General features: G+C 53.3%; 9 protein-coding genes across 9 annotated transcripts; 2 read left to right on the forward strand and 7 right to left on the reverse strand.

Moving 5' to 3' along the window:
* Positions 1-348: 348 nt before the first annotated feature.
* LY79DRAFT_71654 (uncharacterized protein) lies at positions 349-2418 on the forward strand. The gene is made up of 3 exons (XM_060565081.1): positions 349-390; positions 442-1849; positions 1904-2418. Exons 2-3 carry the CDS (start codon positions 622-624, stop codon positions 2302-2304), a joined length of 1629 nt encoding a protein of 542 aa, XP_060407847.1. The 5' UTR covers positions 349-390; positions 442-621; the 3' UTR covers positions 2305-2418.
* An 828-nt stretch (positions 2419-3246) lies between these two features.
* Positions 3247-4397, reverse strand: LY79DRAFT_571513 (uncharacterized protein). Its single transcript, XM_060559256.1, has one exon. It carries the CDS (start codon positions 4388-4390, stop codon positions 4025-4027), a length of 366 nt encoding a protein of 121 aa, XP_060407848.1. The 5' UTR covers positions 4391-4397; the 3' UTR covers positions 3247-4024.
* A 917-nt stretch (positions 4398-5314) lies between these two features.
* On the reverse strand, positions 5315-5996 carry LY79DRAFT_71666 (uncharacterized protein). Its single transcript, XM_060565082.1, has 2 exons — positions 5466-5996; positions 5315-5412 (listed from the first exon to the last, which is right to left on the reverse strand). Exons 1-2 carry the CDS (start codon positions 5918-5920, stop codon positions 5391-5393), a joined length of 477 nt encoding a protein of 158 aa, XP_060407849.1. The 5' UTR covers positions 5921-5996; the 3' UTR covers positions 5315-5390.
* Positions 5997-6748: 752 nt separating this feature from the next.
* On the reverse strand, positions 6749-7867 carry LY79DRAFT_679580 (uncharacterized protein; the record flags this gene model as incomplete). The annotated part of the gene is given in 5 exon segments (XM_060564523.1): positions 6749-6856; positions 6869-7241; positions 7363-7375; positions 7458-7821; positions 7847-7867. 5 exon segments carry the CDS (start codon positions 7865-7867, stop codon positions 6749-6751), a joined length of 879 nt encoding a protein of 292 aa, XP_060407850.1.
* Positions 7868-9214: 1347 nt separating this feature from the next.
* LY79DRAFT_679581 (uncharacterized protein) lies at positions 9215-11308 on the forward strand (the record flags this gene model as incomplete). Its single annotated transcript, XM_060564524.1, has 6 exons — positions 9215-9632; positions 9689-9892; positions 10002-10232; positions 10373-10601; positions 10759-10760; positions 11010-11308. The coding sequence occupies exons 1-6, from the start codon at positions 9587-9589 to the stop codon at positions 11306-11308; spliced, it is 1011 nt and encodes a 336-aa protein (XP_060407851.1). The 5' UTR covers positions 9215-9586.
* On the reverse strand, positions 11208-12230 carry LY79DRAFT_571516 (uncharacterized protein). The gene has a single exon (XM_060559257.1). It carries the CDS (start codon positions 11928-11930, stop codon positions 11646-11648), a length of 285 nt encoding a protein of 94 aa, XP_060407852.1. The 5' UTR covers positions 11931-12230; the 3' UTR covers positions 11208-11645.
* Positions 12231-13757: 1527 nt separating this feature from the next.
* On the reverse strand, positions 13758-14744 carry LY79DRAFT_71690 (uncharacterized protein). The gene is made up of 2 exons (XM_060565083.1): positions 14728-14744; positions 13758-14650 (listed from the first exon to the last, which is right to left on the reverse strand). Exon 2 carries the CDS (start codon positions 14390-14392, stop codon positions 13925-13927), a length of 468 nt encoding a protein of 155 aa, XP_060407853.1. The 5' UTR covers positions 14393-14650; positions 14728-14744; the 3' UTR covers positions 13758-13924.
* A 275-nt stretch (positions 14745-15019) lies between these two features.
* On the reverse strand, positions 15020-15667 carry LY79DRAFT_674527 (uncharacterized protein; the record flags this gene model as incomplete). The annotated part of the gene is made up of 2 exons (XM_060564317.1): positions 15020-15526; positions 15626-15667. 2 exons carry the CDS (start codon positions 15665-15667, stop codon positions 15020-15022), a joined length of 549 nt encoding a protein of 182 aa, XP_060407854.1.
* Positions 15668-25139: 9472 nt separating this feature from the next.
* On the reverse strand, positions 25140-25706 carry LY79DRAFT_528323 (uncharacterized protein; the record flags this gene model as incomplete). Its single annotated transcript, XM_060556009.1, has 2 exons — positions 25140-25493; positions 25551-25706. The coding sequence occupies 2 exons, from the start codon at positions 25704-25706 to the stop codon at positions 25140-25142; spliced, it is 510 nt and encodes a 169-aa protein (XP_060407855.1).
* Positions 25707-25952: the final 246 nt, after the last annotated feature.

A 25952-nucleotide genomic window follows, 5' to 3' on the forward strand; every position in this document is an offset into this window, starting at 1 on the left:
GCGAAGGAAGGATGACCAGTCAAATCTATCACAGAACTGCCCGCCATGCAGTCTTTGTTTGTCTGCATCAATGACCGCATCAGCCACCGTCTCCAGGAGGCATCGCCGTCTCTCACACCGTCATAAACCGTCTTGTCTGTCTACTTGCCGTAACCGCTGCCGGCAGCCCCCCCCCCTTCACATTGCCCGCTACCGCTTCCGTCCACCGGGCCTTTGCAGGCTTCTCCACCAGACATGCGGACTACCACCGAATACGAGATGCTCGAGTGCAATCAAACCTCAAAACCGCGCATTGGATTATTTGCGGCTTGATTAGGCCGGATGCCAGCACATCCCGCCACTACGCAAAGACCAAAGCCCTGCCCCGGCTGGTGGTCGGGGGCCTTGGAGGTTGGCAGCAGGCCCGGTCGTTGTCATGTTGAACTGCTGACACCGCATCAGATTCAAATACCAGTGGTTGCGCGTCCCTAGAGTCGTCTGACCTTTCCAACCAGAACGCCTTCCCAAGACCCAACGTTGGGGATTTCTTTCTGCCACTCTGCCCTTGTACCCCCCTACAGCCCTCTGCCGCCAGCTTCCCTGCTGCGCGCTTCCACCTATGGGCGACATCAGACACCGGCCATGGACCCAGCACCTGCAATCGGGTCCTGGGACCGCTACACTCAAGACACCGCCCAGGTCGTCTGCTGGCTGCTTGGCGACAGCGATCATGAACAAGACGCCGCCCGCAGGTCACTGAGGTCAGTGACAAGGCTGAAGCTCGTTGCAGCCGGACGCTGGACAGAGGGTGTCCAGATGCCCGACGCAACCCGGCATGCCCTCGATAGGTCTATCGCAACAGCCACCCGGTTTTCCGAATGGGTCCTGCACCAGCGAGGGGACTACCGAGTTCCAGCCGCTGTCAGCCAGGCTGCGCCCCCCCCCGATGTCCTCGAGACCAAGGATCTCCTATTCATCCAGCGCATGTTCCCGACCAGAACTGCGGCCTCTACCGTCATTCCAGGCCTCTCCAGCACAACATCCCATGAGACCACCAGAGGTCTAGGCGACAATCCCATCCCCGCCCCTGTTGATGTCACAGCAGAGTATCCCATCATCGTCCACCCTGCGTTGGCCATCTTCTGCCTGATCTCGGACATGCATGAAGCCAGGGCTCAGCTGCGGTGCGTATGGGACAAGTACCGGCGTCATGAAATTGATCTTATCACGGCTGATGCTACTACCGAAGTCGCCGTCGGCATCATCAGTGACATGGGCGAGGCAATCAAACATCAAGTCACCCGCCGATTTCCTGATACATGTCTCCATCACTTCGGCCTCCATCTCGGTCTACTCCTCACCTACCTCGCCACCGGGACATTTGTCGGGGCTACAGATCTGCTTGACATGGTCGGATTTGCTGCCGTCCAGGCCACTATGGAACAGACAATCAGATTCCCAGCTACATGCGAGCTTTCGACTTGGACGATGCGAGACTTCAGCCTCCTGTTGATAGCTGCCGCAAAAGTCCCAGAGGGCGCCCAGGACCTGAACAAACATCTCCCCCGCGACTTTCAGCAACTCTTGGATGACTTCTGTCTCGTCAGCCGTCTCGTCCAGCAGGCGAACCAGTTTCCCAACGCTGACTGCCCCCTGGCTGCTACGTACCTCAACCCTCTCCTATACAGCTTCCGTCTCTCGAAAAACACGGAATCGGTGCCAACGGCGACTGTCGCCATGTGTGCCGTTCTCTGCGATATCCACGGCACCCAAGGCGTGCTCCCTCATGCCTATGCAGACACCAAACGCCTCTGGCAAACCACCTTCTCCCTGAAACGACAACTGCCATCCGCCAGCGGTCCGTCAACAAGTGAGGCCCTAAGACTCTTTAGCGAATGGTTGGACTCTAGCCAAGAATTCCCAGGGCAGAAGATCTTCCATCATCACCCCGTCCTTACCGGCGTCATCAGGTTCGCACTTGGTGCCCGCCAAAGGCTCACAGCGAGCAGACGCCCCCGTTCCCCAAACCAGGACAGCCCAAGCATCATCGAACTCCTGTCAGACGCCACCCAACGCTTACCCGAGGGAGCCATGCACAACACATTACACAGCAGGGTAATAGCCATCCTCGCCACCAAGCACAACCATGCTAGCGAGCAGGCCAACCTCAGCGTCGCCTGGTTCATTGAGGCACTGTCCTCCGCCATCGGGAGGGAATCTCCAACACTGTTTTGCATGCATCCACAAAGCCCTGCCGCCGCACCATTAAGGTCACCTGACACCAGCCGCACCACCGTCATCAACCAAGGAATTCCTCCTACGTAGGGATATCCAAGGTTCAGTAGCCACCACAACCTATAGGCTAAGCAGCCGTTGAGCGTACCAGGAAGCATTACGAAGGAAGGAAGGAGTGTCATATAGAGTTCTAGGAGCCCCCCCAAGAAAAGAGTAGCTTGTTCACGTGTAGAAAAGCCCAAAAGACGATGCAATTTTCAGCTTTACTTTACCTCTTTCTGAGAGCCTGTAGACTTAGGTGACCGAGGCACAATTGGTCTAGGATGTTGGTCTTGGGTGAACCAAGGTCGCATGTGCCCAGACGTCTGTTATGTCGCTGTAACTCAGCTGTGCCTGGGGAATATGTACGCATCGCGCAAGGCATGACATCTCTCTGCCTGCATCTTGTAGACCTGCATGTAGTGTGGCTGGATTAGTTAGACCGGGATGTCCACTGTTCAGATTAGCCCACTTTATCACATACGTAATTGTATTTCTCTCTACACTATGGTTTAGAAGAGACAAGCCATTTTCCTATGCCTACACCCACCCATTAGATGACTCTATGACATGTAATTTTTAATATTAAGGACAAGTCTATGCGGCTCGAGGCGTTTTCCTACCCTAAGCAGGTAGCCAGCCACATATCAGATCGGCCCTGTCGTTAAATTGAACTTTTGTGACAGATGCTGGGCCAGCCAACCCGTCATATCACATATTGAATCCCAGTGCCGGTGCCGCTAGTGAGACAGCGGGATATCCTGTCTGTGACTGCTTAGCCTAGGTGCTAACGAAAACCATCAACATCATCCACTGTAGCCACCCAACACGCGGGCACATACGATTGACTGCATCTATTTTCTTGGGTGCGCACTGACCAGCAGCCCAAGCATGTGTCAGGCCATTTTGTTTCACTCCCGGCTGCAATCTGTTCCGATAGTTCGCATCAGAGCCACGCAAGGGGGAGGTGGCAGCGGCGGCGAGGACGAGAACGACGGAAATCCTCACCTTGCTGTGGGTTCTCATAGGCCAAGCGTCAAAGCTGGTAGCTTAACTCCTAGGGTTTAGCTTTAAGGGATGTCCGAATAGGGCATGCAGTATGCCGTGTATGTCTAGGCTCACCCGACTGACGCCGGCCTGGAATCTGGCATGCGGCCTAGGGCCACCGGGCAATGGGGTGTGGGTGTGTAGGACCTGGACTGGTGTACAAAAACAACAACAATCTCGCGCACTTGTAAGCTAGGAAGCGACTTTAAAGACCTTCCTGCGATCGCGCCGACATCGCCCAGCACGAAGTATCAAAGCCTTTTTGTATGGGCATCTTGCTCTGACTCGATAGCAAAATCCACAGTCATGTCGGGGCGCTCTTTAGTACCATACGGCGCGGCAGCCTGATCTACAACACCACAAGGGGGGCCGGCACCTGTCACGTCCACTTTGCAGACTATGGTGTCGCAACGTCGGCAATGAGAAGCCGGTCTCTTGTGATCCCCTTCGCGAATGCGGTGAAAACCTTTCTTCTACGATGCCACCGTGGCTATGTTCCTCACTTGTTATTGTATTGGACACTAGTTAACAGGTTGCATGAGTGTATAGGTGCTAACTAAGAAGAAGAAGACCACTCACCTGTACAATTGTAATGTCTACATTGTCCAGAGATCCCCGAGTCCAGAGCTTGAGTGGCAGAGTACGGCGCGTAAACTTGATGAGGATGAAGCGAGTCCCGTTGGCCCTTTCCAACACTGGTGGACAGAATATCCCGGGCAAGCTGTCAAATATTGTGGCCGGATCCAAGGACGCTAATGTGATGGCCAAGAAGATCGTCGCGGGACTCCTCGAATCCTCTCTTGCGGTCAGTCGGTAATTGTTGGGCGACGTCGATGACCTGGCCTTTGTTTAGTGGCATGTGTTCAGATACATTGCTGAGGATGGAGCCAAGGCGGATAAGCCTCAGTTTCGGGGGAGCTGTTGAGGAATCGGGCGTGGCGATGTACTGCTTGACCATTTTCAGCGGATGGAGGAACCTTGGGTGAATTTTGTAGAGTGATGGATCAGGCGGACCATCTACACGGGAAAGAAACCCACAACTATGGAAGTAACTCATCAGATGACGTGTTACAGCATTGTTGGTCGTCATAGCTGACTGTCTGAATGCGCACCGTATTCGCGTTAAATGTCGTCAGTGGAGAGGAAATCAATATTATGTTGTGCTAAATATCATCCGCCAGTCTATAGACGTCTTCAAAACCCTTCAAATGGCTAGGACCTCCGCTGCAGACTCAGTCGTCATGCCAGGGCTTATCATCAGCGTCATGTCCCAGTACTCTGGGCTTTCAAGTCGACAATGCCATCAAGCGAGGGTCCCTCCTTGGCGACAAGGAATCGCAAGGAAAGCATCCCTGTAGGCGTGGAGGCACTTGATAATTGAAGGCTTTATTCGCCACAGAGTTGGGTTATTAGTATAGATGCTAGCATTCAATAGCCTATGGATTGTTTGCGTGCTTGTGCCCACATCCCTTGTCTTGGACACCGTCATCCGTTGTGCCAAGGTCCACATCGCAGATATTCAAGGGGCGATGGGATGGGCATCGTGGCACCATACCGTCGGTCCACACGGGAGGGCAAAGCTTCTTTCCCTTTGGGTTTTGCGCGTGCAAGGTTTAGGGGGGCGCACATGTGCAAGAGGCCCTGATTAGTATTAGATGAGCAGATGTACTGTCCCATCTTGGCCACGTGGGGTCGAGGCTGTGTGGCGTCGGGGACCCAGCCAGACAGACGATATGGCCCTCACCAACGGATCAACATCACTATTACCAACATCGCCAAGACCTGCAGCACTGACTGCAGCAAAAGCACAGCGCAGCGAAGCGTGACACGACGCATTCCTAGAATCATATACCAATTCCCGCAGCACCCATGTTCGTTCGTTGGGCCGATCGTTTGTCCGGCAGTGGTAAAGGTGACTTGCGATTGCCAGAGTGGGTAACCGAGAGTTCGGCGAAAAGCGGTTTGTCGAGGAACAGAGCGTGTGACTGACGGACAAGATGATGGCAGGTCGAGCGGACGAGAGAGCTCCCTTTCCAGAAAGCCTAGCTGGAGTCTAGTAGAACCATGACACCACAATCGATAGTGTTGACCTAATCGCGTCGAGCTTCGTGTCTGTGTTATGCAGGTTAGCTGAGGAAGGAATCTCTAGCCTAGTGGACACCTACATATCCACCTTTGCCTTCGCGTCCGCTTTTCCATGCAAAAAGTGAGGGATGGCATTGTTCTTAATGTTGACTGTTGAGGTTGCCTGCTGATAATAATTTGGATTAAGGCGGCGTGGGGCAAGTATCCTAGGCGACTGAGTGTGTAGTGCATGACTCGAGTCATTCGGATTGATTGGGCTTAAGGCTTCATGTTCTGGCTGACGCTGCTGACTATGCTCCAAGGTGCAGTTAGCCTGCAATTGGATTTTGGTTAATGGGTAGCTTGGGGGGGTAGATGGGTGTGAAGTCGAAACCCTGGGCTGAAGGAACCTTGGGCACATTGAGCCCGGGCCCGGGCTATTGACGGGTGGTTCGAGTGTTGCCGGAACATGAAGCGGCAGGGGTAACAATAGCCGTCCGGCCCCGGGGTTCGCTGCCGACAGACCTGTTGGCGAATCTTGACCCGAGTGCGACATGATGTTCCGTAAGATGCTGTGAATGGTATGACAGATGGAAGAAGGGGGGGAAAGGAGAAAAAAGAGAAAGAAGAAGGGGAGTGAGAGGGATACGGAACTTTTTCTCTCCCCCCTTGATCATGATTCTTTTCACGGAAAGTGGCACCCTCATTGGGAGCGTCATCAAACAGGCGCAGGCAAGCAAGCAAACAAGCAAACACACCCAAAATGGAAGCATAGGATAAGGTATGAAGCACACCAATAGGGCCTAGTCAACAAGCCAACCATGTGGCCAACAAGACGATGCATGCATGCATGCATGCACAGCCAGGGGTTACCAAACAAGACAGACCCACACAGGCAAGTTTGCTGGCTTGATTGCGGCCGAGGGTGTAGGGAAGCCACGAAGCATTTACTACTTATGGTAATCATGGCCGCTCCCATCCTTGTGGGCCTCGACGGCCATTAGCATGGTAGGACACCGAAGGACACCAGTGGTTGTTACCAGAGCGTAGCATCAGGCCCTCACAGTTTATCCCCAATCCATTATAAAGCTAGCTCCCTTTAAGAAGCCATAGACATAGATCAGCTGCGCGCTAGGTTAGGTACTGCAAGTTTGATCGCCTATTTGACTTTCTTGGTCGTCGCTTGCGTTTTCCGGGAGCTATCATCACACATTGCTCCTTGGAAGCATGAGTTGGAAGCCACCGATGAGGCATCGAGTTGGATTGCGTGACTGTCACGGTCCGTTCACGCCAGCATTGTCAGCAGAATCCAACCGTAATGGGACGTCTATTGTTCTGATTCCGGCCAAAATGACCTGCGTGGAATATTGTCACATATAGTTTATTAAGCAAAACGGTTTTGCTTCTTCTTTGTCCACCTACTGGTGATTTTGCGACACATGTGGCGTGAAGGTGGCGTGACCGTGGCAGAACCCTCATCCTCAGAAAACTGCTATGTAATTACCGAGCCGTTGTGTGGTGGAAAATGGGAATAGTGGACTTTGCTCGCCGTGTCGGTGCCGCAACTGGCTGGGAACGTGTGCGTGTCGTGAGGATTGTGTGAGAACCAACGCGTGTCTTGGACATTCACACGCGAGTCAAGTACGGGGATCAGAGGATAGTACAGCCATCCATGCCATGTATTGTTGCTATCAGGGTTCGACTTGTAACAACTAACCGCAGACACAATGCCAATCCTGCGTGCCAACAGCCTTGTGACAGGTTGCTTGAGTCTCACTCCTACGTTGGACCAAGAAGAAAATGGAGCGTTCTTGGAGCCGCTAGAGTCTGTGTCGTCTAGATTGGCCTTGGAGGGGAGACAACTCAAGGCTTGCCGGCTGTTGAGTAGGCGTGCCAAGCACAGCTGCATTAGTCTTGGAAGGCTGCTTGAGAATTGACTTTGGGTGAGTCAGGGCCAGGTGGGAGTGTCCTGGCGTCTAGCGACAGCAGCCAGCGCACCTTGGGCGTGTGGCTAGAGATGAATAAAAGATATGTCAGTCAGGCTGCTGCTGCTTTGTGTAACTTGAGGGGTGTAGTTAAAACGAGATGCTTACGTTTGACGCGTTGGCTAGCGATGCTGAAAGAAAGACACTCCCCCATGGCCATGGCCGTAGCTCTTGGCCGTCGCCAACGTCCGTCAGTGTTGACGAGGCCTTGGCAGGCCTCTTGCCGTTGACCCAGACATTTACGACGGACTTTGTGCTTGAGGTAGCACAATCGCAGAGTTTGTGGAGGGATGGATTGCTGTGAGGATAATAATGGTTGTTGTAATGGTGAATGATTGGTTGCAGAAGCGAAGCGAACGTCGCAAGTATGGATGTTGTGAGTATGAATGGAACACGGAGAAGACATTGGATGTTGGGCGTTGGCCAAAGGTGAGCAAACTTCCGTGCCAAGGTGGGCGGGCGACTGGCCTTTCTACCCAAAATACGTTAGTTCCTACCTCACCCACCTCACCTGCCATCTATACCGTCGTTGCTGCTTCTCCTACAGGGGCGAATCATCCCCTCCTTCTTCTTCCGTCAGTCGCCGTCGTCGCCATCGACGTCATCATCGCCATATGGGAAGGAAGCAGCAGCAGCAGCAACAGCAGCGGCAGCAGCAGCAGCAACGCTTCAGATTTTGTCGTCGGCTCCCACGCGATTTCATCACTCGAAAAAGCTACCGCCGCCCCTCCCGCCTTTTACAACATCAATTACCAAGGCCAGGTCCAAATTGCATGCATCTATCTGGGTGGACCTGAGCCGGTTCCAAAGATGAGTCTCGATCCCGCTGAGAAGGCTCCTATAGCATAGTGTGGCCTGTAACTTGTCATGCGAGAACCAAGACGCCAGGGTGTTCTGGGCTGGCAGGGCTGAATAAGAAGTTAACAATAGCTGAGGTGATCAATCACCATTAACGGCTTAAAGGGACAGTGACAACGATAGCTAGCTCGGCGTTCTGAATGCAAACAAGGCTCTGGAGTAACGCCCACGGGAATATCAGCATTGAAATTCCCTGGAGACTATTAAGCTAGATTTGAAAAGTGCCTACGCAAGCGACATTTGCTGTCTACTCAGCCAGACAGGTCATAAGCTTAATTCTTCCAGGAGAGGCATAGAAAACTATCTGCTTAATCATTTTTAAGGACGACAAGGCTCTTCTACCGCCTGCTCCAGCTCCATCAGGGCGTTGCGCAGCTTTTTTGCCGCCTTGAGTATCCAAGGCCTGATTGTCTAAACGCTTCTAATGGTCTGAGGAGGCCATGTCCCTGTTAATCTGCTACTGTGAACCCATTGTATCTACATTGCTGCTAAGACAAAGTATTACTCCCCCTTGCTGTTAATGGAAGCGTTGGCCTGTTCCTTGATGGCTTGGTTACAGACTAATGTCCTTGGGCGCAACTCAATGATACGGTCTTAGGACTATTTTTTCTGTTTGCCTGCATTGGCCGCGTATGTGACGTCTTGAGCAATTCAAACGTACATCTTGTTAGGGCGACTGCTCTAACTAGTCTTTTCTAGAACTAACTGGATTATGTTTGACTTGGTCTCTTTGCTTTGGCTCTTGGGACAGCTTGTCTAGGTGGTACGCATGTGTCGATGCAAACGGAGCCGGACGAGCACCATGGGCCCAGGAACATTAGCTGTCAAGGTTCAATAGGCAACTGCTCGGCGGACGTGGTCAGACTATCCCCCCACAACGTCTCAACGCTCACTTGCTTCTCTTGATTCGTTTGGCGGCACCGACGGCGTCTAGGGCGCAGCCGGCGGACAATTCTTCGTTATCCCCCATCACCTCCCACCGCATCTTCGAATTCATCAGGAGAAAACAGTATTAAGCCTCAGCTTGACCGCGCTGCCAGCGAGCTCATTACTGCTGCTGCCAAGTCACGCAACCGGATTATCGAGGCCTAGAACAACGTCGTCGCCGCCTACTCAGAAAATATCAACAGCCATAACGCCGCTACTTGCTCTAGTGCCCAGCCATTCATTCCCCTTACAGCCTCCCCCGCGTGGACGCCCTTGGCCTCCTCCGCATCAAACCGTAATCCACAGCCGAATACCTCATCGATGACCAGAAGAGAAAGGGAACCCTGGAAAACAAGGCGCACCGCTTCAGCACGACAAGCCTAAGAGCCCCTCTATTTCTACTCTTTTCTATCGTCAGCTGGCAGCGATACGTTCGAGAAGCTAGCACCAAGATGTCGTCGTCAAGTTCGACGGGTCCAAGACCTCAAGCACATGATGGTGAGTTCCACCCATTCTCTATCTTCATGCTAGATTTGTGACTTACCTGTTGGTAGTGCTGGTCCAGTTCAACGTGAAGCACGTGGTACCAGTCGATCGCGATCTTGGCATGCTCGCGGCTCATCACCAGGCTATCGAAGTAGCAATTGTCGCCCTTTGCCTCCAGGTTATTGAATCGCTTGCTGGATTGACCAATAACCAGGACGCTGGTTTTGCTTTGCGCGAGGATAAATCTTTGCTCTGGGTAGAGTACTTCGGGGGTGAGGTGAGCCGGCGACGGGCTGAAGAGACGTCTGGCAAAATGGATTCGCGGGGAGGTGGTGTCGCATACGAGACGGTCGATGCCAAGTCCCGTCTGCCACCTCATAGAAAATCTGGCGCAAAGCAACGCTGAACTGAGGAGAGGAGGCTATAATCCGGGGCCAACGGGAGATATGGGGTACCTTTCGATGACGTTGCGAGTCGGCGTGGCTAGCTGCTTGGGCCTCGCCGATGGCAAGCGCCATATCCATCCCGAGCATCCCAAGGGCCACTACTTCACGCCAACACTTCTCGTTGATGTTACTCCAGACATGGATATTGCCAACGAGGAATGCTTTGGTCCCGTCATGACCATCATGCGCGCTCCAGGCCCAGATGCCAAGTCTATGCTATCTGCAGCCAACGCGCCTGACTTTGAATTTTCGATATTATAAAGATCGTTTAATTCGATAGCTGAGGAGCATGCGGGAGCTAAATAGTGACATGGGACGTCAACCTCGATGCCGGTGGCTCGAGTGTCCTCGTCTTTGTGGCTCTTGAGCTTCGCCAGCCTGACGTTGTGTTTGAGCAGCTTGTCCACTGTCAGCGATATCTGGTGCTGCTGTTGGGCGGCCTGCCGGGCGTGGTACGCGTACGCCGTCTTCTGCTCCTGGAACAGCCGGGTGTCGGTCTCGATGGCGTCAGATGTGCTGAGCGCGACGCTGGGAGGTCGGGGGGCGGCCGCGCATGCCGGAGCAGCCATGACAGGCATCAGGTACCGTGTACCTCCTACCGGTAGACCAGGACCACCCACGTGTAAGGTCCCTGCCGCCCAACGCCATTGACTTTGATTAGAGCCACTGTCTGCTCCACGCCAGTACACTAGTGGTACGTACCTGTACGTACTTCCCAGTCCATGGAAGGTGTAGATCTCCAGTGGACCCGAACCTGATCTTTCCCGCGACTACACAAACTTCCTGGCTCCTCCCCCGCCTTCTTCCATTCCTCCTCCTCTTCCTTTCCTCTTCCTTTTCTCTCGGTGCTACGTCCTTCGCTGTCTTTCTTCTCCTTCGAAATGTTCTTCCGTTTGCCTCTAGTCAGTGTCCTCTTCTTTCCAACCCTTCTTCATATCCCTAGAGCTTGGAGCCATGGGAAACCCCGGCATTAACGACCTTGACGCCTGCTTTGATGACGTCTTGAAGAGGGAGGCTGGCGCCGAAGTGCCGGATTCTCTTCGAGGCGCTTTCCACAAGTTTTGCCTGCGATTCAATGGCAGACCGAGCTCTATCGCTAGCACTGCTGCCGCCTCTCTTGACCACCGCGCCAACGACGGAATTTACACCTCTTTTATGTCGACAGACCCCTTATCCAACACAAAGCGCAGTACCACCATCACCAGTCGTCTCCTGCCGCCATCTTCAGACCTCACCGACTGAGATACGATCCCATCGCGTGAGAGTCAGATCAGCCCAGCCCTCATCCAGCGCAAGGCCGCCTAGCGTCAAGCTCCCTTCTGGGAACATCTTGAATCAGAAACCCAACTCTTGCAACAGCGGTTCAGCAAGGGGGTGGAAGATGAGGCTAAAGCTGCAGCCGAGGAGGCACGTAAAGTCGTCCTCCAACGTCGTAGCGGCCCAACACATGCCGATCCTGTCGTGGCACGCAACTCTGCTCTCCGACCAAGTGGGGGCCCTACACATACCTACTAGCCTTTATGTCCGTCCCCGTCTTGTGGAATTCATCTGCTGGCTTGCCTCCCTTTCCAGTTCCCCCCTAGATGCCTGACCTGGGCCGTAAGTCACGGTTGCCTACTCCCGCCGCTCTGGCGCCACGCACTCCGCCTGCGCCGTCGTCTTCGTCATGCCAGCCCCAGGCTATGCCGACGTCGCCCCCTCGAGTCGATCGGCCGGTCGAGAAGCTATTGAGAAGAAGCGCCGCGCCGATTATGACGCCATCTTCAGCGTGTACCAAGAGACATAAAAACAATACAAGGCAGCTGCAAAGGAAGCTGCCACCCACCTGGTGGGGCTGGAGGACCCGAAGGTCGAGATGATGCATGTGTTGGTCGGCATGAACCGTCTGAATGAGAAGGGCGTTGGAGACACGGACAAGGAGCGGTTCTCGAGACGGCCGAGCCCGCGAAAGCCCCAGCCCTGCCGGGGTATCCTCAGACGCCCAGGCGTAACGTGGCCACCGCCGCAGCGGACGAGGTCTACGCCAGCGAAGGTGGTGCCGGCGGCGAGGAGGAGAGGTGGAGACTTTCCAACACTCACGCTCACAGCGGCGCCAAAAGGTCCACACGTCGTCGCGGGCAGGGATCGAGGGGCAACAACAACAACAAGAACAACGCCGCAAGGGAATCGCCTGATGTGGTAGAGGGGGGCTGGGATGTAGATGTATGATGTAGAGTACCTTGGGATTCAAGCCATGGATGTGAAGGAATAAACGTTTTGTTTCCTCATTGTGTCCTTGCGCGAAATGGTTGGCAAATGGGTTATCCTAGGCTATTTTACATGCTGTCTCGTGAGGAAATGTATATATCCTAGTTTTGTCGCTGACATTGATGCGCAGCAATCCACGCTCAGCCTATCGGGAGGAGCCGCTGCAAGCCCTCCTTTTCCCTTTTCCCTTTTCTCGCTGTTTCCACTTCTTTTCCCACCGGTTTCGTCAGGGGTGACGTAGGTACTCTCTATTGCCGTAAATGAGGAATGAAAGAAAGAAACCTCTCCACATATGTTGCTCGTCGGAACATGGGTGATGATTTGTCTTGGAATATGACCGACTAGAACCGGACTCTGGAGTGTCCAGTCTGTGCCCATGTGCCCATAAGTCTCTGTCTCTGTTTCTGTCCCTGATTCTCCGTCTCAGTCTCCCGTCTCCATTTCTGTCTTGGATACAGCCAGCCTCCCTGCAAGCCCGTCAGGCGAACGAACCAGTCTCGTAAGCGACAAATTGCAAAAGAAATTCTTCACATGCCCCCCCTCACCAACCACCTGTGTGTGATGAGATTGGCCATAGACAGAAAGTTGGTTGCCGTCGTTGCAATCGCCCGTCCGATCCACCTGTTCGTTCCTCCGACAAACCAGTGGAGAAAAAGCCGGGCGACACTGAGCTGTAAGAGCCAGATGGGCCATGGCCGCATCACCACCACCAACCGAGCAGTCAAATCTTGAGACAGAAATGAAAGAACACTAGCTGTGATCTGGCTTCATCCTGTTTGACTGCCATTCACAAGACGTACGTCTGGGCTGCGGTTGAGGACCCAGTGAAACTTGCTGGCGGCGGGCGGTGGGCGGTGGGCGGTGGGCGCAAGTCAGACAAGAAGGCTGTGAATGTTGGGAGAGAGCAGCAGAAGATGAGGTGACGCACGAAAGAAGAAAGATATAACCACCATGTTCCGTCGCTGAGAGTGAAATCTCTCTCTCTCCCATTTCCTCTCTTGCGTGCGTCTGTGTGTGTCTACTTCACAACCTTCAATAACCTCCAGAAACAAACAAACAAACAAATCTTTTTCTTTTCCAAAGCTGAGCCTCTGAGATCTATGACGGAAGCAACCTGGAAAAGCCTCTATTACTTCAAACTCGGGCCATCTTGGCCTACCCTCTGCAGACTTCACCGCACCACACCACACCACTACTAAAGCAAAACCTCTCCTCTCCCGCGAACCAAACAAACAAACAAACATCCCACCAAGCCTTACCACAAGGAGCCCCCTCATTTTACCACTCCCCCACACGCACACCTCTTAAGTCTCGCGTCGTCCTCGCTCGCCACCGCCATCCAATCGCGGTCCCACCTGCGCCCCCTCATCCACTTCCACTTTGTCAGTCCGCTAGCGCGCGGCGGCCGACACAAGGGGGTAGCAGGCGGGATCTTGCTTGATACGCGGTGGCTGATCGCTGAGTCGACCTGTAGAGTCTTCAATTTCTCTCGTGTGTGTGTGTGTGTGTGTGTGTGTGTAATGGAGGAAAACGAGGGGGTCCGGCTGGAGAAGGGTGGATGGAGAGGAGAGAACCCTCCAAGGATCGTTCTATCATGTGTACACACGCGGATTATTTTCTGCACGGTCCTGAATGAGGCCGCCGCCGCTGTGGTGGTGAGGAGGGTCTCTGACCGAACGCGCTTATCAGCGGGTTGATGGCTGCTTGACTCAGTGCCTGTGAGCCCTGCCGCAGCGGCTCGAGAAACTGCCTCTCCTCGTCGTCCTGCGGCTCCAGAGCCTCTCTGGAACGCCCTCTTGGACGCTCCCTGTCGTTCCCACCCGGGTTACCCACGTCAAAGTCATTGTTTGGCGGCCGTCTCTGCTGCTGCTTGACGGACTCAAGCTCTGCCGCTTCAGCTTTGAGCGCGGCAACCTCGCCGTCAATATCCGTAACAAGTACACGCCACCTTAATAAATGATGGTTCAATCTGTGAGCCGCCAATAAGGTGCAACGTTGATGTATTTCATCCGGGGCCGCTGCCAAGCGCTTCAAGCAGGTCGTTGAAGTCCGAGGCCATGGTGCAGATTCATATTGCATTGGCTACAGCAGAAGCCAGCATAGGCAACATCGGCCTAATAATTGCATCCCGTAGACAGACAAGCTCTTTCGTATCCTTTTAGATGTTCTAGATCTCAGCGTGGGTATCCAGAACATGTCTCGTTACGGCAGCAGAGCGTAATGGCACCTAACCGGACTGCAGCAGCCATGGAAATGTGTCCTAGGACCACGGCTGTTCCCTGTCGCCGCTACTCAACGATTCTCCACCTGCTGCAGCCGCGGCAACTTGAACATTGCCTGGGATACAACCCTGGTCAGGTCCAAGATCCCTGCGAAGAGTTCGACGACCTGGCGCAACAGAGAGATGAGCTCACCCTGGACTGTCATCGACGGCGCCGCCACGTGGCCGGCATGGAGGAGCGATCGCGCTGTCTCACTCCCTTTATGGAGCGTGGCGTAACAGTTTGCCGACTGCCCCTGGCCCCAGGATATGAGGAAGTTGACAAGGGAAGAAGCAGTTGACGGCGGCGGCTGGTGCAGAAGGCCCGAGAGCGCAGCGAACGACGCGTCGCAAGCAAAGTGCCCAAGATTCTTTCCATGATCATGAAAGCCATCAGCAGACGACGAGGTGGGTGCCAACGAGCATAAATGACACGCAGCATCTGTCTAAGAGGTTTCGCCGCTGGAGAGAGCTTTTCGGTAGGCGTAGAGAAACGAAGAGGCGTCGTATGCCGTGCTCAGCAGCTTGGCAGTCAAGCGCAGGCGATTGGGGCGCCAGTCAGACTCAGTATCGCCGAGGGGTGACCACAAAAGGGCCACATCGGAGATGCGGCAGCCCAGCAGCTGGCACGCAAGTGACATGTCGAGATCTAGGTTGGCCAGGTCATGACTGGCAGTCGCCACGGGTCTTTTCGGGGGTTTCCCTGCCCACGACAAGAGATAGGTGGCGTTGAGGCATATGCGGTCGACGACTTTTCTGAGGTCTCGGAGGAAGGTTGCATCGGGAGCTTCGAGTGCGTCAACCACCATGTAGTGGAGTGATAGACGCTGGCGTTCTAGAAGGGCCATTGTGCGATGTAGGACAAGTGATACGGAGGTTTTATTGAAGCGGATGTTGTAGAGGCTGTCGTCGAGAGCCGTCACAGCGGCCGTGTAAGATGCGGCGAAGATGGCCTACGAGATGTATCGACGCGAGGTCGTCAGGGTCGGCGATAAAGTCTCGATAGAAACATATCTCGATGGGCTGAGGTTGCGTGAGGATGTGGCCTGTACCTTCATCGTCATTAGCACCATCGTCGTCATCATCACCCGCATGGTGCTCTGATACAAGGTGGGGGACGCGAGTCGAGAAGCGAAGGGCGGTGAAATGATGCCGCGGGTGCCGGTCGGCGGGTACCAAGACTGATTCGTCAGCCGGCATGACCTGAGAGGAGGAAGGAGAAGTGAGGGGGAGGGAGCAGTTGCGGGCTAGCGAGAGATGGTGAGATGTGGTGGGTGTGCGGCGCTAGGGGGGGTGGTGGAAGGTACGGGTACGTACCAATGGGTCATAAAATCAGGACCTGACAGTCAGCACTGAGGGGGTGTTTTTCCCTTCTGCATCATCATTAGCAACAATCAAATTGACCTTTTGTTTTGGTCCAATTCATTCAGATCCGTATTTTCTGGTGGGCAACGCGACAAAAGGCCCGGCCCGACCCGACCCGACGATCTGCTAGGTAGTCAGATCCATCTTGTGGACTGTACACAATGTGATTGGTCAGGATAGTGTGTCCAGCTCCAGGCTCCTTTGGTCGACACAGAGGAGACGAGAGAAAATAGTCGCGTTGGATGGGTGGCAACCAATGGGTCCCAAAGAGTTGGAGCAAAAAATGTGTGTTTTTTCCATGTAATAGCAAAGTTTCTAGACGCCCGAACGAGTCGACGAGAGCCGCGGCGAGCCAGTGGCTCGGAAGCAGTGCGTTCAGTAGCCTGTTCGGTGTCTAGGTTGGGTGACTTTTCAGTAAGCCCCAGTTGGCTTTAGCGCTAAAACCAACAGGGCCTCACTGACTCGCAACAGGATTAACTACCCCACCCTACATCCAAACCGCCACTACATCTAGACAACCATCACTAGGTAGGTACCTTGGCCACGCAGGCTTCCTACTTCTCTCTTTTGTCCGTCGTCAGACTTTGGCCGAAGCCATCTATCTCTCTTTTCAAACTTCTACTACTTACTGCGGCGTTCCAGAGAAGAAGCAAACACTACTCCTTCATGTCTGGCTTTTCCCTTTCTTCTCTTTGGTTGTACAGACGTTAAAGGCATTCTCATTCATGGCCTGTCTCGTTCAACCCCCTACGACTTATCCAAGCTCCTCTCAACGCAGTTGAACCTTCGTCCTTGACGTTATCTAACAATCATTCCACCAGCCTCCAGAAACGGCTTGAGGACTTCGCCGCCCATGTTTAGAGATCAACCGATATCCGGTCTTTAATTTACACCCAGTTGCTCGGAATCGAACGCGATTTTGCCCACCACATCAAACCCTTCCAGCTGCGCCACCTTGTCCCCCCCTCAAGTCATTCGCCTCTTGGCCCCCAACCTGCCTTCCCTCCAGTTCTCAGTGAAGGGACAGTCGCTAGGGAAGATCAACAAGGTCGCTAGGTAGGTAGTAGGAAGCCCATTGCAATTATATCCTCTTTCTTATCAACTACAACCAACTTTGTCAAGAACAAAAGTTCTTCACTACACTCGCTGCCCTGGCAGACGCTTGTAATAGCTGCCATTATGATCCAAGTTTTGTCCACGATTGTGCCGCTGAGCGCTTTGCCTCGCTCATCCACAGAAACCCCCAACCTCGCCTAGCAGGCATCGCCCTCCAAGACGTCGAAGCAGCCACCCACCGCCTCCTACCACAGACACAGACTCTGCCGTTAGACGTCGAGAATCCACGTCAAGCCAGTGTTCAGGGGACTAAAGACTACAACCTATCTGACGACGGCTCCCAATCGCCCATTGTTTCAAGTTCTACATCCTCCCCTGAGCCTCAGACATAACCGCCTTCGACTGTCAAGGACATGGCTAAACTTAGCATTGCGCAGCATCTGTGAAGCTCAGGGTACAGATGTCTTATTGGTGAACTCAGGGAAGCTCGAGGAGATGGGTCGTCCCGAGTACTGCTCCACCGCCCGCCTTGCAACAGGCCCTCGAAGTGTCAAAACAAGCCCCATAATTCTGCTACCCATCAGGCACAAAGATCATTAGGCTCTCGGTGTGATCAACCAGACGTGCCGTCTATCGATCGGTACAGCGACAGTAGCTTGGCACCATGTCAGTGGTTTAGACCTCAATGACGTAATCCGCATCATCCAAAAATATCGACGACCGGTTGGCATTGATGACTGACAACTCACTGACCACACTTCTAATTGAATTACCGTGCCACTGTAAACCTTGTAGGAATGGCTGAGTCCTCCCTCCGACGTTGTGCGACATCGCTTACAGACAAACTACAAGCAGCGCGTTGGATGCCACGCTGGTGACAACATAACCGACCGGTCTGTTCAGCGGCCGTGGTAGTAGTTTTGGCCTTAAACCTGCGAAATCCTACCCTGTGCATCGAGCCTATCGTCTCGCTTCGTGATGAGGGCCTTGCGTCGCCTGACCCGACCCAGTTCCTGAAGCACGCTGTTATAGTATAGTGTGGTGTGTATGTAGTTGACTGGTTCTCTCGCTATCTACGTATGGAGTATCGCTGCTTTATGTAGCCCTTGTGGGCTTACGTAACACACGCGAAACAGTTCTACGCCTTGCGCCAACCAAACACGCTTCCGAGAGTCCGTATGCTCAGCTACATGATCAAATTCTACGACATTTAGCAGAAATTATGGGAGGTCTCGGGTGGCCACAACAACCCTGACGACTACGAAAGCCACACGGATGAGGACGAAGATATAGGCGCGGGCACTGCTGCTAAGCCGTCGAGGCTCTTTCTCCTTGCGGGAGGAGGTGCAGACGTACCCAGAACTTGCCGTCAACGCCTTGGAGTCGATTTTGGGATTGAACGAGCAAAACTTGATCAACTTTGGAGAATCCGCGAGACCGAAGTCTCGGTCCCAGGCGACTAAGAGGTAATACTAAGCCTGATCGTGTTGACGACAAGGTGGGTTCGTTCGTGCCGGAGAAACAGTTCAAGAGGACCCAGAACGTCGCGGCCGCGCTTCCTCCGCAAACTCCACAGCTCACATTGGGCGAGTCAGTGGAGGGAAGGGAACCGGAGAAGAATAAGAGTGTGTCCACGCGCGTCACTTGGAGTCATGTGGCACCAGTCAAGGCCTCGGATAGATTGTATGACCTTTCGGTGGGGAGGGTACGCTCAAGCGAAGGAAGCCCAGCAAATGCGGACAGTCTATCGAGGGAGGAAAACAGGTCGTGGCATTGCACGCCTGGACCGGCGGCGCCTTGCACTTTTGGAGTGAGTCTATTGTAGAGGTCATACTACTGGGTTTCGATCGGAAAGTCATTTTCAGTGATGCATCACATCAGGCGTCATGTTTCGTATTTTAGATACCCCACAAGTCAGTCAATTTTGGCATTTCTTACAAATCTTTACGTCCACCCATTACAACCGTACACAACCACAATCTGCTCAAGCCGAGCAGCTTAAGCAGCAGTTTTCCACCAAGGACTGGTGGCGACTTTGACACCAGGGCCGGTGTCAGGTGCTGAGTGTAAACCATCTTCATAATTCGTTAGAAAGCGTTAGTGGAATTTGCTAGACACGCCGAGCCCGACAGAACGGCGGACGCGTCGAGAAGGAACAGAAAGAAGGCCAGGGAGGTCAGGAACTTCAACGCAGTCAGCCAATTCTGGTACGGCTGCTGCAGGGTGGAGGAGGATGAAGCAACAAGAAAGACCAGCCCCCTAATGCGTCCAGAAGTGCCTCCAAGGGCTGGTCACAGTCGACAATATGTGCCCATCTAAACCCGGAGCAATACGTCAAAGTAGGCTTCTTTGGATTCAAATCGGCTTGGCCATGTTGGCGCATCGTCCACGTTACCCACCATGTCGACTGGACTGGGTTACTCACCAATTCTAGTTACTGGTTACTGTAATTTTAAGTGGGTGCCTCAGAAGGTAGCCATGGTGAGAAGATGGTGGTGATGATAAAGGAGGGTTGACTGAGATCTGAGATGAAGGTAGAGGCAAATATAAGAGGAGGGCTGAATGAGATCTGAGGATCAAGTGAGATCTGAGGATCAAATGAGATCTGAGATAAAGGTGGAATGAGAGATCTGAGATGAGGGTCGAATGAGATCCGAGGTGAGCGTCTAGAATAAAAAGAACAGATACTGCTAGGGAGTGGACGGTGAGGGAGCTCACTCAAGGTCCCTTTAATGAAGTGCGCTTAGCGGGTGGTGAGAGAGAGAACTGTGCTGCAGGTGTAGAGGGCATACTGCAGATGGCACGCGCGTCCTACTGCCCACCGCACGTCCATTATTACATCACCGCAACAGCTATAGATGTGCGTCGCTCACAACTGGATATCCAGGTGCGCGCGCACCACATCCCGCCCCCACAATTCCATATATCCACACCCCCGCAATCGTGGTCACGACCGTCCCCATCTCTGCCTCTCCTCTGCAGCTAGTCTTCAACATCCACGTTCAATATGAACTGCGCTCAAAGACCGGAGGGAAGGCCGCACCCCAGCCGACCAAGCACCTATTCTTCGATGCCATTTCGCGCTTGATGGCAGCACGCGTTGCGTGCAATGCAGCAAGCACGCAGACGGCTGCATTCCGGTACCTACTTCTCTCCCTCCTCTTGCTGGGTGGTTGCTAACATTTTGATTCCTAGTGCTTGGCCACAATCCTGGGTGACTACCAGGACGCTCTGCATATTTTCACTATGCTTGCCTGTCTCGCTGGTACCGAGGACTTCGAGGATATTCGAGAGGAGTTCGGCGATATCTTGGCGCACTTCCTTGGTCATTTGGCCACGTTAGACGTACAGCATCGCAAGGCGTGCTACAACCCCGCGTCAAAAAACCTCCCTCGCCTGAGTTTCGCACCAGTTCAAGTCCTGGCCTTCGCTAACTTCTTGACGTTGGGGGAGTTCTACAATGCTGAGGAGAGCGCATATAATCGTCGCCTCCTGGCCGCAGCGCGTCACAACCAGATACGCACTGACCGAACTTGTACAAGAGCTTAACCCCCTCCACATTCAACGTTCTTGGCCAGCGTCTTCTGCCTTCTGCTCGGCCCCGACCCAATTTCCTTGCGCAGCGCCATCAATATATTCCACCGCTTGGTCAAATAATGCCCCAGATCATCCTGCCGAGATACAAGAGCGATTTATAGAAACAACTTTCACAACAGAAAGTCGGCAAGAAATCCCAGGTCGCCCGCATGCCGATCAAAATACTCAACGACGTTACTGCCACTTGTGAGTTAAGCTTGCCCTTCTCTCTCTCTCACCATCTCTCTCTCTCTTACATTTGTTACCTTTTTAATGCCCAATCCGATGCGTTGGTATGCTGGTCTTGTTGTCATTTGGCGTGAAGCTGCCCGAGCCAAAAAGAACCTGTCCGAGAGGCACGCCAGGGTCAACCTCTGACTATTCTGCACCCACCAAGAATTTACCGGCGAGCGATCGATCTGATAACGACAACGACCAGGACGGCAGCGACAGCCATGTGGGTAGTTAAGACTCCGACCACGTCGCCCAAGCTTCACCTAGGGACGCGTCCTCTCTGGCCCCCTTAACTCTTGTTGGCCTAAACAGGACCGGCCAAGAAGATGTCCAAGTTTCCAGATGCGCCCGCAGTATCCCCAGCGCCTCCACTGATATTACTACCCCCTGTCTCAATCTTAAAAACACCACGGCTTAATACGCCTCTGGCAACGGAGCCAACAGCAAGCCCCTCTCCTGCATCCACAACAGGTATCACCAAACGTCGAGAGGAATCAACTATTCTAATTATAGGCAAACCGAAACCCAAGACCCTATCAAAGCCTAAAGCGTAAGCAGACTTAATTAAAGTAGTTGACGAGACGTCATCAGCCAAGACCCTGGCTGAACGTCTTAGTGGCTAACATCTTAATTCGACAATTCACCAAACATGTCAGCCATTATCTCCGCCGCTCCCGAAAAAGGCACAATCTGCCAGCTTGGTCGTGATTAACCTAGACAACGAGGCCTCCACCACACGTGGCTCTCGACAGCCGGCCCAGCCCTAAGCTCCTCAACCTCTTCAAGCTCCCTCAGATTTATCGGATTTAATGACAAGATTCGGCAGTCTGTACCCTACGTCTTGGCTCGATGACACCGTTATGCACGTCTTCACCAGGCTGCTCAAGAGTACGGATACAGCAGTCATCGATCCCATCGTTATTGCACCGGCCAAAACCGATGCAATTCGCAGACGGCACGCGCGGGCATTGTCCAATGCCATGGTCATCGTTCCTTTTAATCCTAAATATCATTAGGTCTTACACACGTGGCAAAACGCCTCTGGCATACAGCGGCACTACGCCTCCCTCGCCGCTTCTGGCAGTAACTCACCGGCTGAAGGCGTCACCGAGTTCCTCTACTAGGTCTGCAGACCAGATCTAGCCCCGACCTTTGAGGACGTTGAGGTACGTAGGCGGATATCCCTCAGGCCCTATCCAGTGTTCACCAGTAACTAACAACGGCTTAAACAACCTTCAAGTGTCTGCAGTAGCAAAACACATGGGATTACGGCTTGCTCGCCATCCGGGCTGCCGGGCACCTCGAGACCAGTCAACTCCTGGCGCCCCCTGTAGTAAGCCACATCGAGCGTGCACAAGCTGCGGCAAGCCATGTTGAAATTGTGGAAAGCTGCGCTGAGACCCGAAGAAGTATCTGAGTCGTTCATGCTCTATCACCTAGGGTCGGCAGCTTAACGAGATACGCCGCCGACGACTGCAGATCATTAGCCTCTGGGACTATTCTCCTGCCTACAACGTGCCTTCACCCCTGGAAGCTTATGTATATCAACTAACCCGAAATGAGGCGCGCCAGGAGCACATGTGTATCCTTGGCGGCATCATCAACAGCCTCCACAATATACATACTGAGGCGCTGCGCAAGGCGATTGAGGCTGACAGCCGGACAAGGTGTGCTTATGAAAGGAAGGTCATGGTAACAGGATGTCCAAAACAGTGTCGAGTCGTTTCTTGAGCGACATGGATAACTGCTGGCTCTAGCACCAGACCAGGACCAAATTCCTTGTCCTGTTGGTACCTGCCTCCAGTCAAAGTACAAGATCATGGAGGTTGCGGCTCGAAGCATTTTAACCGGACTGTCCATGGTCGAAAAGCTCAATATACAAGACGACGCTGTAGAGGAGGCGGGTCGGTGAGCCAGCGACTGCTACTCGGACTGCCACGCCCTATCGCTCGTCCTCCGCTACGCCTTTACGAAGTGCCCGCAAGTACAAGCTAGAGATGCGCTCGAAGATTGAGAAGCGGGAGCTGCATGTTGTTAAGTTACGCCAAAACCCATTTTTCCCATCACGATTATGACACGCCCGTTTATGAGTACAACGGAAGGAAAAGAAAGAGTCTTAGTGCTTTAGAGGGTGGTTATACAGTATGAGAGACATCGCATTGGACCTGAATACCCGGGTTCCTGGGGCGTGGGCCCTATTTATATTATTAGCGAGCTTGCTCCAGAGTACTCATGTTTAGAGCAGGACAATTTGTGTTGAATTTCAAGCCCGTCACCTTATTTGGTTCGTGGGGATGGCCCGCAGGCAAAGTCCAGCACAAGCCTCTTTCCCACTCGTCCAATCTTGAATGTCGCCCCCGGAGTTCCGTTTTCCAGACACCCGTGAAGGCTGTCGTCTCCCACTCATTATTAGGCCCCACAATCCCCCATTGACTTGGAGACCCTACGCTGCTTGCCATGCTCAACGAACTAGGAGGAGTCTGATTTAGTTATGTCGGCTAATCTTCTTTGCATGCGGTCACGGACCAAGTCAAGAGGGAATAAGATAGTGATATCTAGATAGCAGTGGGAAAAGTGGCGATAGGCGGGGAATTTCATCACAGGCCGACAGACTCGAAGCCATGCCTCTGTGGCATCGTTGAGAACGGGTGAGATGTCGTCTAATGTAGTTCCAGGCCTGCTTCCCTGTGACGCTCTTGTAAACAGATGCTTTGGGTCCCTGTCTATTGCCGTTGTTTTGGCTGCGCTTCAAGCCACGAGGTTAAGGCTCTTTAAGATACAGAGCGCGAAATCACGCGATTAATTGCTACCTCAACCGACTTATGTGACTAGCACTGCAATTATCAGGAGGTACGACCTGCCTGCTGCGTGCCGCTTATGATCTTGTTGATCGCTGGGGCAAGGCAATAGTTGCAGAGTACATAGATAGTAGCGGTCGGCAAGTAAATCTGCCGAAAGCACTTGGAGCAGGGGCGCGGCAAGCCGGGTAGCACAACCGGGCTTCCTCAGTCTTTGTTTCCCGATCTAGAGACCGTGGTCGAGGCGAATCGCGTTGGAGAAGCAATCGGCTCGGCCTGTTGGAGAATGGATTATTGTCACGTAGCAAAACGACATCGTTAGTTACAGGCAGTAACTAACGCCTTATATATCTCGAGACAATTATCGCGATAGTGTTTGTCGTTTTTTATTGTTGAGGACGTATAGATCGACGCCTTTAATTACTCGTGTGATTCCGTAGGGAGGCTGGGGAACGGGATGCCTGGGTATGAGGTGTCGGTCTGGTAGATGGAGCTATTGTGACGCGGACGCACAGAGGATCTGGCTGAGGGACAGTCAGGCATAGAAATAGAAATGGAAGGTCTGGATGCTAACGGGTTTTCTTGTTATTGTCGTTGTAATTAAGCTTGAAGTTAACTGAGTCGGGGTCTCCTCTGCCGACAAACAAGAAAGGTAGTAAATCCGCCTACAGGATGGCGGAGCTCTGTTTAGCATCGCGGCCAGCTTGGTGCACTCTTTGCTTCATTAGCACGTAAAGAACAGTTCCTTAACCTCCTTTAGAGGCCTCCAGCTTGTCTATCAGCGGACACATCGTTGTGACGGAGTATGCCAACGTGCTGGTTCGGGACATTTCAGAGGTTGTTCAACATGCCCACGTCCGACACCAAGTCCCTCGGCGCACAAGTAGTCCTCTAGCTTGTCAAGGACTCGTTGTGCTTGTCCACCACATTGGTCGATATTCTTTTAAGCCTAATCTTTGTCTTCGTGCTGTGCGTTCTGTTGCTAGGTGGTTGTAACCCCAAGGGCGCTTCGGGGCAAACCATGTTGTTGTATTATTCTCAAATTCATATAGTGGTGTGTGTCTCTGGATGGATGGGTATGTAAGAAACATAAAGCGCGGTCGTTGCGAGTAGAAGCAGGAACCTACGTTCAAGGGAGCCTAGCCAACCGTTGTACAAGCACTGCAATGAACTGCCGCAGATGATTTGTTTGCTGCAGGGTTGCGTTTGTGGCGTAGACAGAGGTTAAAGAGGGTCACGGGGCAAGAAGTCATTCCCTCTTGCGCTCTTATGTCGATTCCAGTTGTTCCAACACGACAAGGCTTTTCGAGAGCACTTGTTGTCTTCTGCCATGTTTTCGTTGCAGATGGAATAGCTTCCTGGTTTGCGCTAGGCTGATAAAGAAATAAACATCGGCACAAGCAAATCACGCCAGGAAACGACTTCAACATTGGTCACTTCAGAACTAGAGGATCAGCGCAGACACAAAAAATAGCCTGGATAACCGAACTGGTCTCCAATTTCAACAACATAAGGCAGGTATCAGCAGGAGGTTAGCTCAAAATGTTCCTTCATCGTACATCTGGCTAGGGCTTTCGATAGAGCCCTCAGCGTCCAAGCCTCCATCTGCGTTATACAGGCGCATCATTACTCGACTGCCGTCGCGGCAGAAGACAGTGACACGGCCGAGGCCGGTGGAGTTGAAGATTGGTCTGCCGACCCACCAGGCGATGCGGGCGCCACGGGCCTCGGACGCACGGATTGCAGAAAGCCAGAGACAAACCACCATTGCAGCTGTATCTGTCAGGCTGCGGCTCATGTGCTCGGCAGTCTCGCCAACGCTGAGGGGCTCGCGAGCCGTTCTGAGGAAGGAGACGAGTCTTCGAGTCTCATTTTCCGTCCAAGGACGGATCTAGGAGGGTCAGCGAGAGTGAGCCGAGCGGAAGGGCATTGTTCTTTCGTGTCTGACCTCTTCGGGAGGGGGGGTACTGAAGGGGGACTCAGGCTCGGCAGAGGGAGTACCCAAGGGAGAGTCGGGCTCGGGGTTGGGCTCAGCGGCGGAGACTTGTGCTTCATCGTGGAATGGGTCAAACTGCGCATCGGGATTGGCAAGTCTGCCCAGCATGTCGTCGTCATGGCCGGCGTCGATGTCGAGAAGGACTTGGATTGGAGGGGAGGGGGCGGCGGCGGGACTGGAGCTCGGGTACATGACGATTGTAAGGCTGAGTCGAAATCTAATAGTAACACGTCAGAAAAAGATCTGTTGATCCAACTCACAGAACCCTCCACTTGGACGGGCATGACTCACGAGAGAGAAGGGGAAAATAGTGGACGAAGAGGTTTCGGAGCACTTGCCGAGAGGGGAGAAGAG

The sequence above is a fragment of the Colletotrichum navitas genome, assembly GCF_030913465.1.
Source record: "Colletotrichum navitas strain CBS 125086 chromosome Unknown LY79scaffold_127, whole genome shotgun sequence".
Lineage (NCBI taxonomy): Eukaryota > Fungi > Ascomycota > Sordariomycetes > Glomerellales > Glomerellaceae > Colletotrichum > Colletotrichum navitas.

Coding starts and splice junctions, on each gene's coding strand:
- LY79DRAFT_71654 (XM_060565081.1), top strand. CDS start 622: ATGGACCCAGCACCTGCAATCGGGTCCTGGGACCGCTACACTCAAGAC. Junction 1,850..1,903: donor CGCCAGCGGTCCGTCAACAA/GTGAGGCCCTAA, acceptor AAGAATTCCCAG/GGCAGAAGATCTTCCATCAT.
- LY79DRAFT_571516 (XM_060559257.1), bottom strand. CDS start 11,930: ATGCATCATCTCGACCTTCGGGTCCTCCAGCCCCACCAGGTGGGTGGC.
- LY79DRAFT_571513 (XM_060559256.1), bottom strand. CDS start 4,390: ATGACGACCAACAATGCTGTAACACGTCATCTGATGAGTTACTTCCAT.
- LY79DRAFT_71690 (XM_060565083.1), bottom strand. CDS start 14,392: ATGCAATATGAATCTGCACCATGGCCTCGGACTTCAACGACCTGCTTG.
- LY79DRAFT_71666 (XM_060565082.1), bottom strand. CDS start 5,920: ATGTCGCACTCGGGTCAAGATTCGCCAACAGGTCTGTCGGCAGCGAAC. Junction 5,413..5,465: donor GCGAAGGCAAAGGTGGATAT/GTAGGTGTCCAC, acceptor TGCATAACACAG/ACACGAAGCTCGACGCGATT.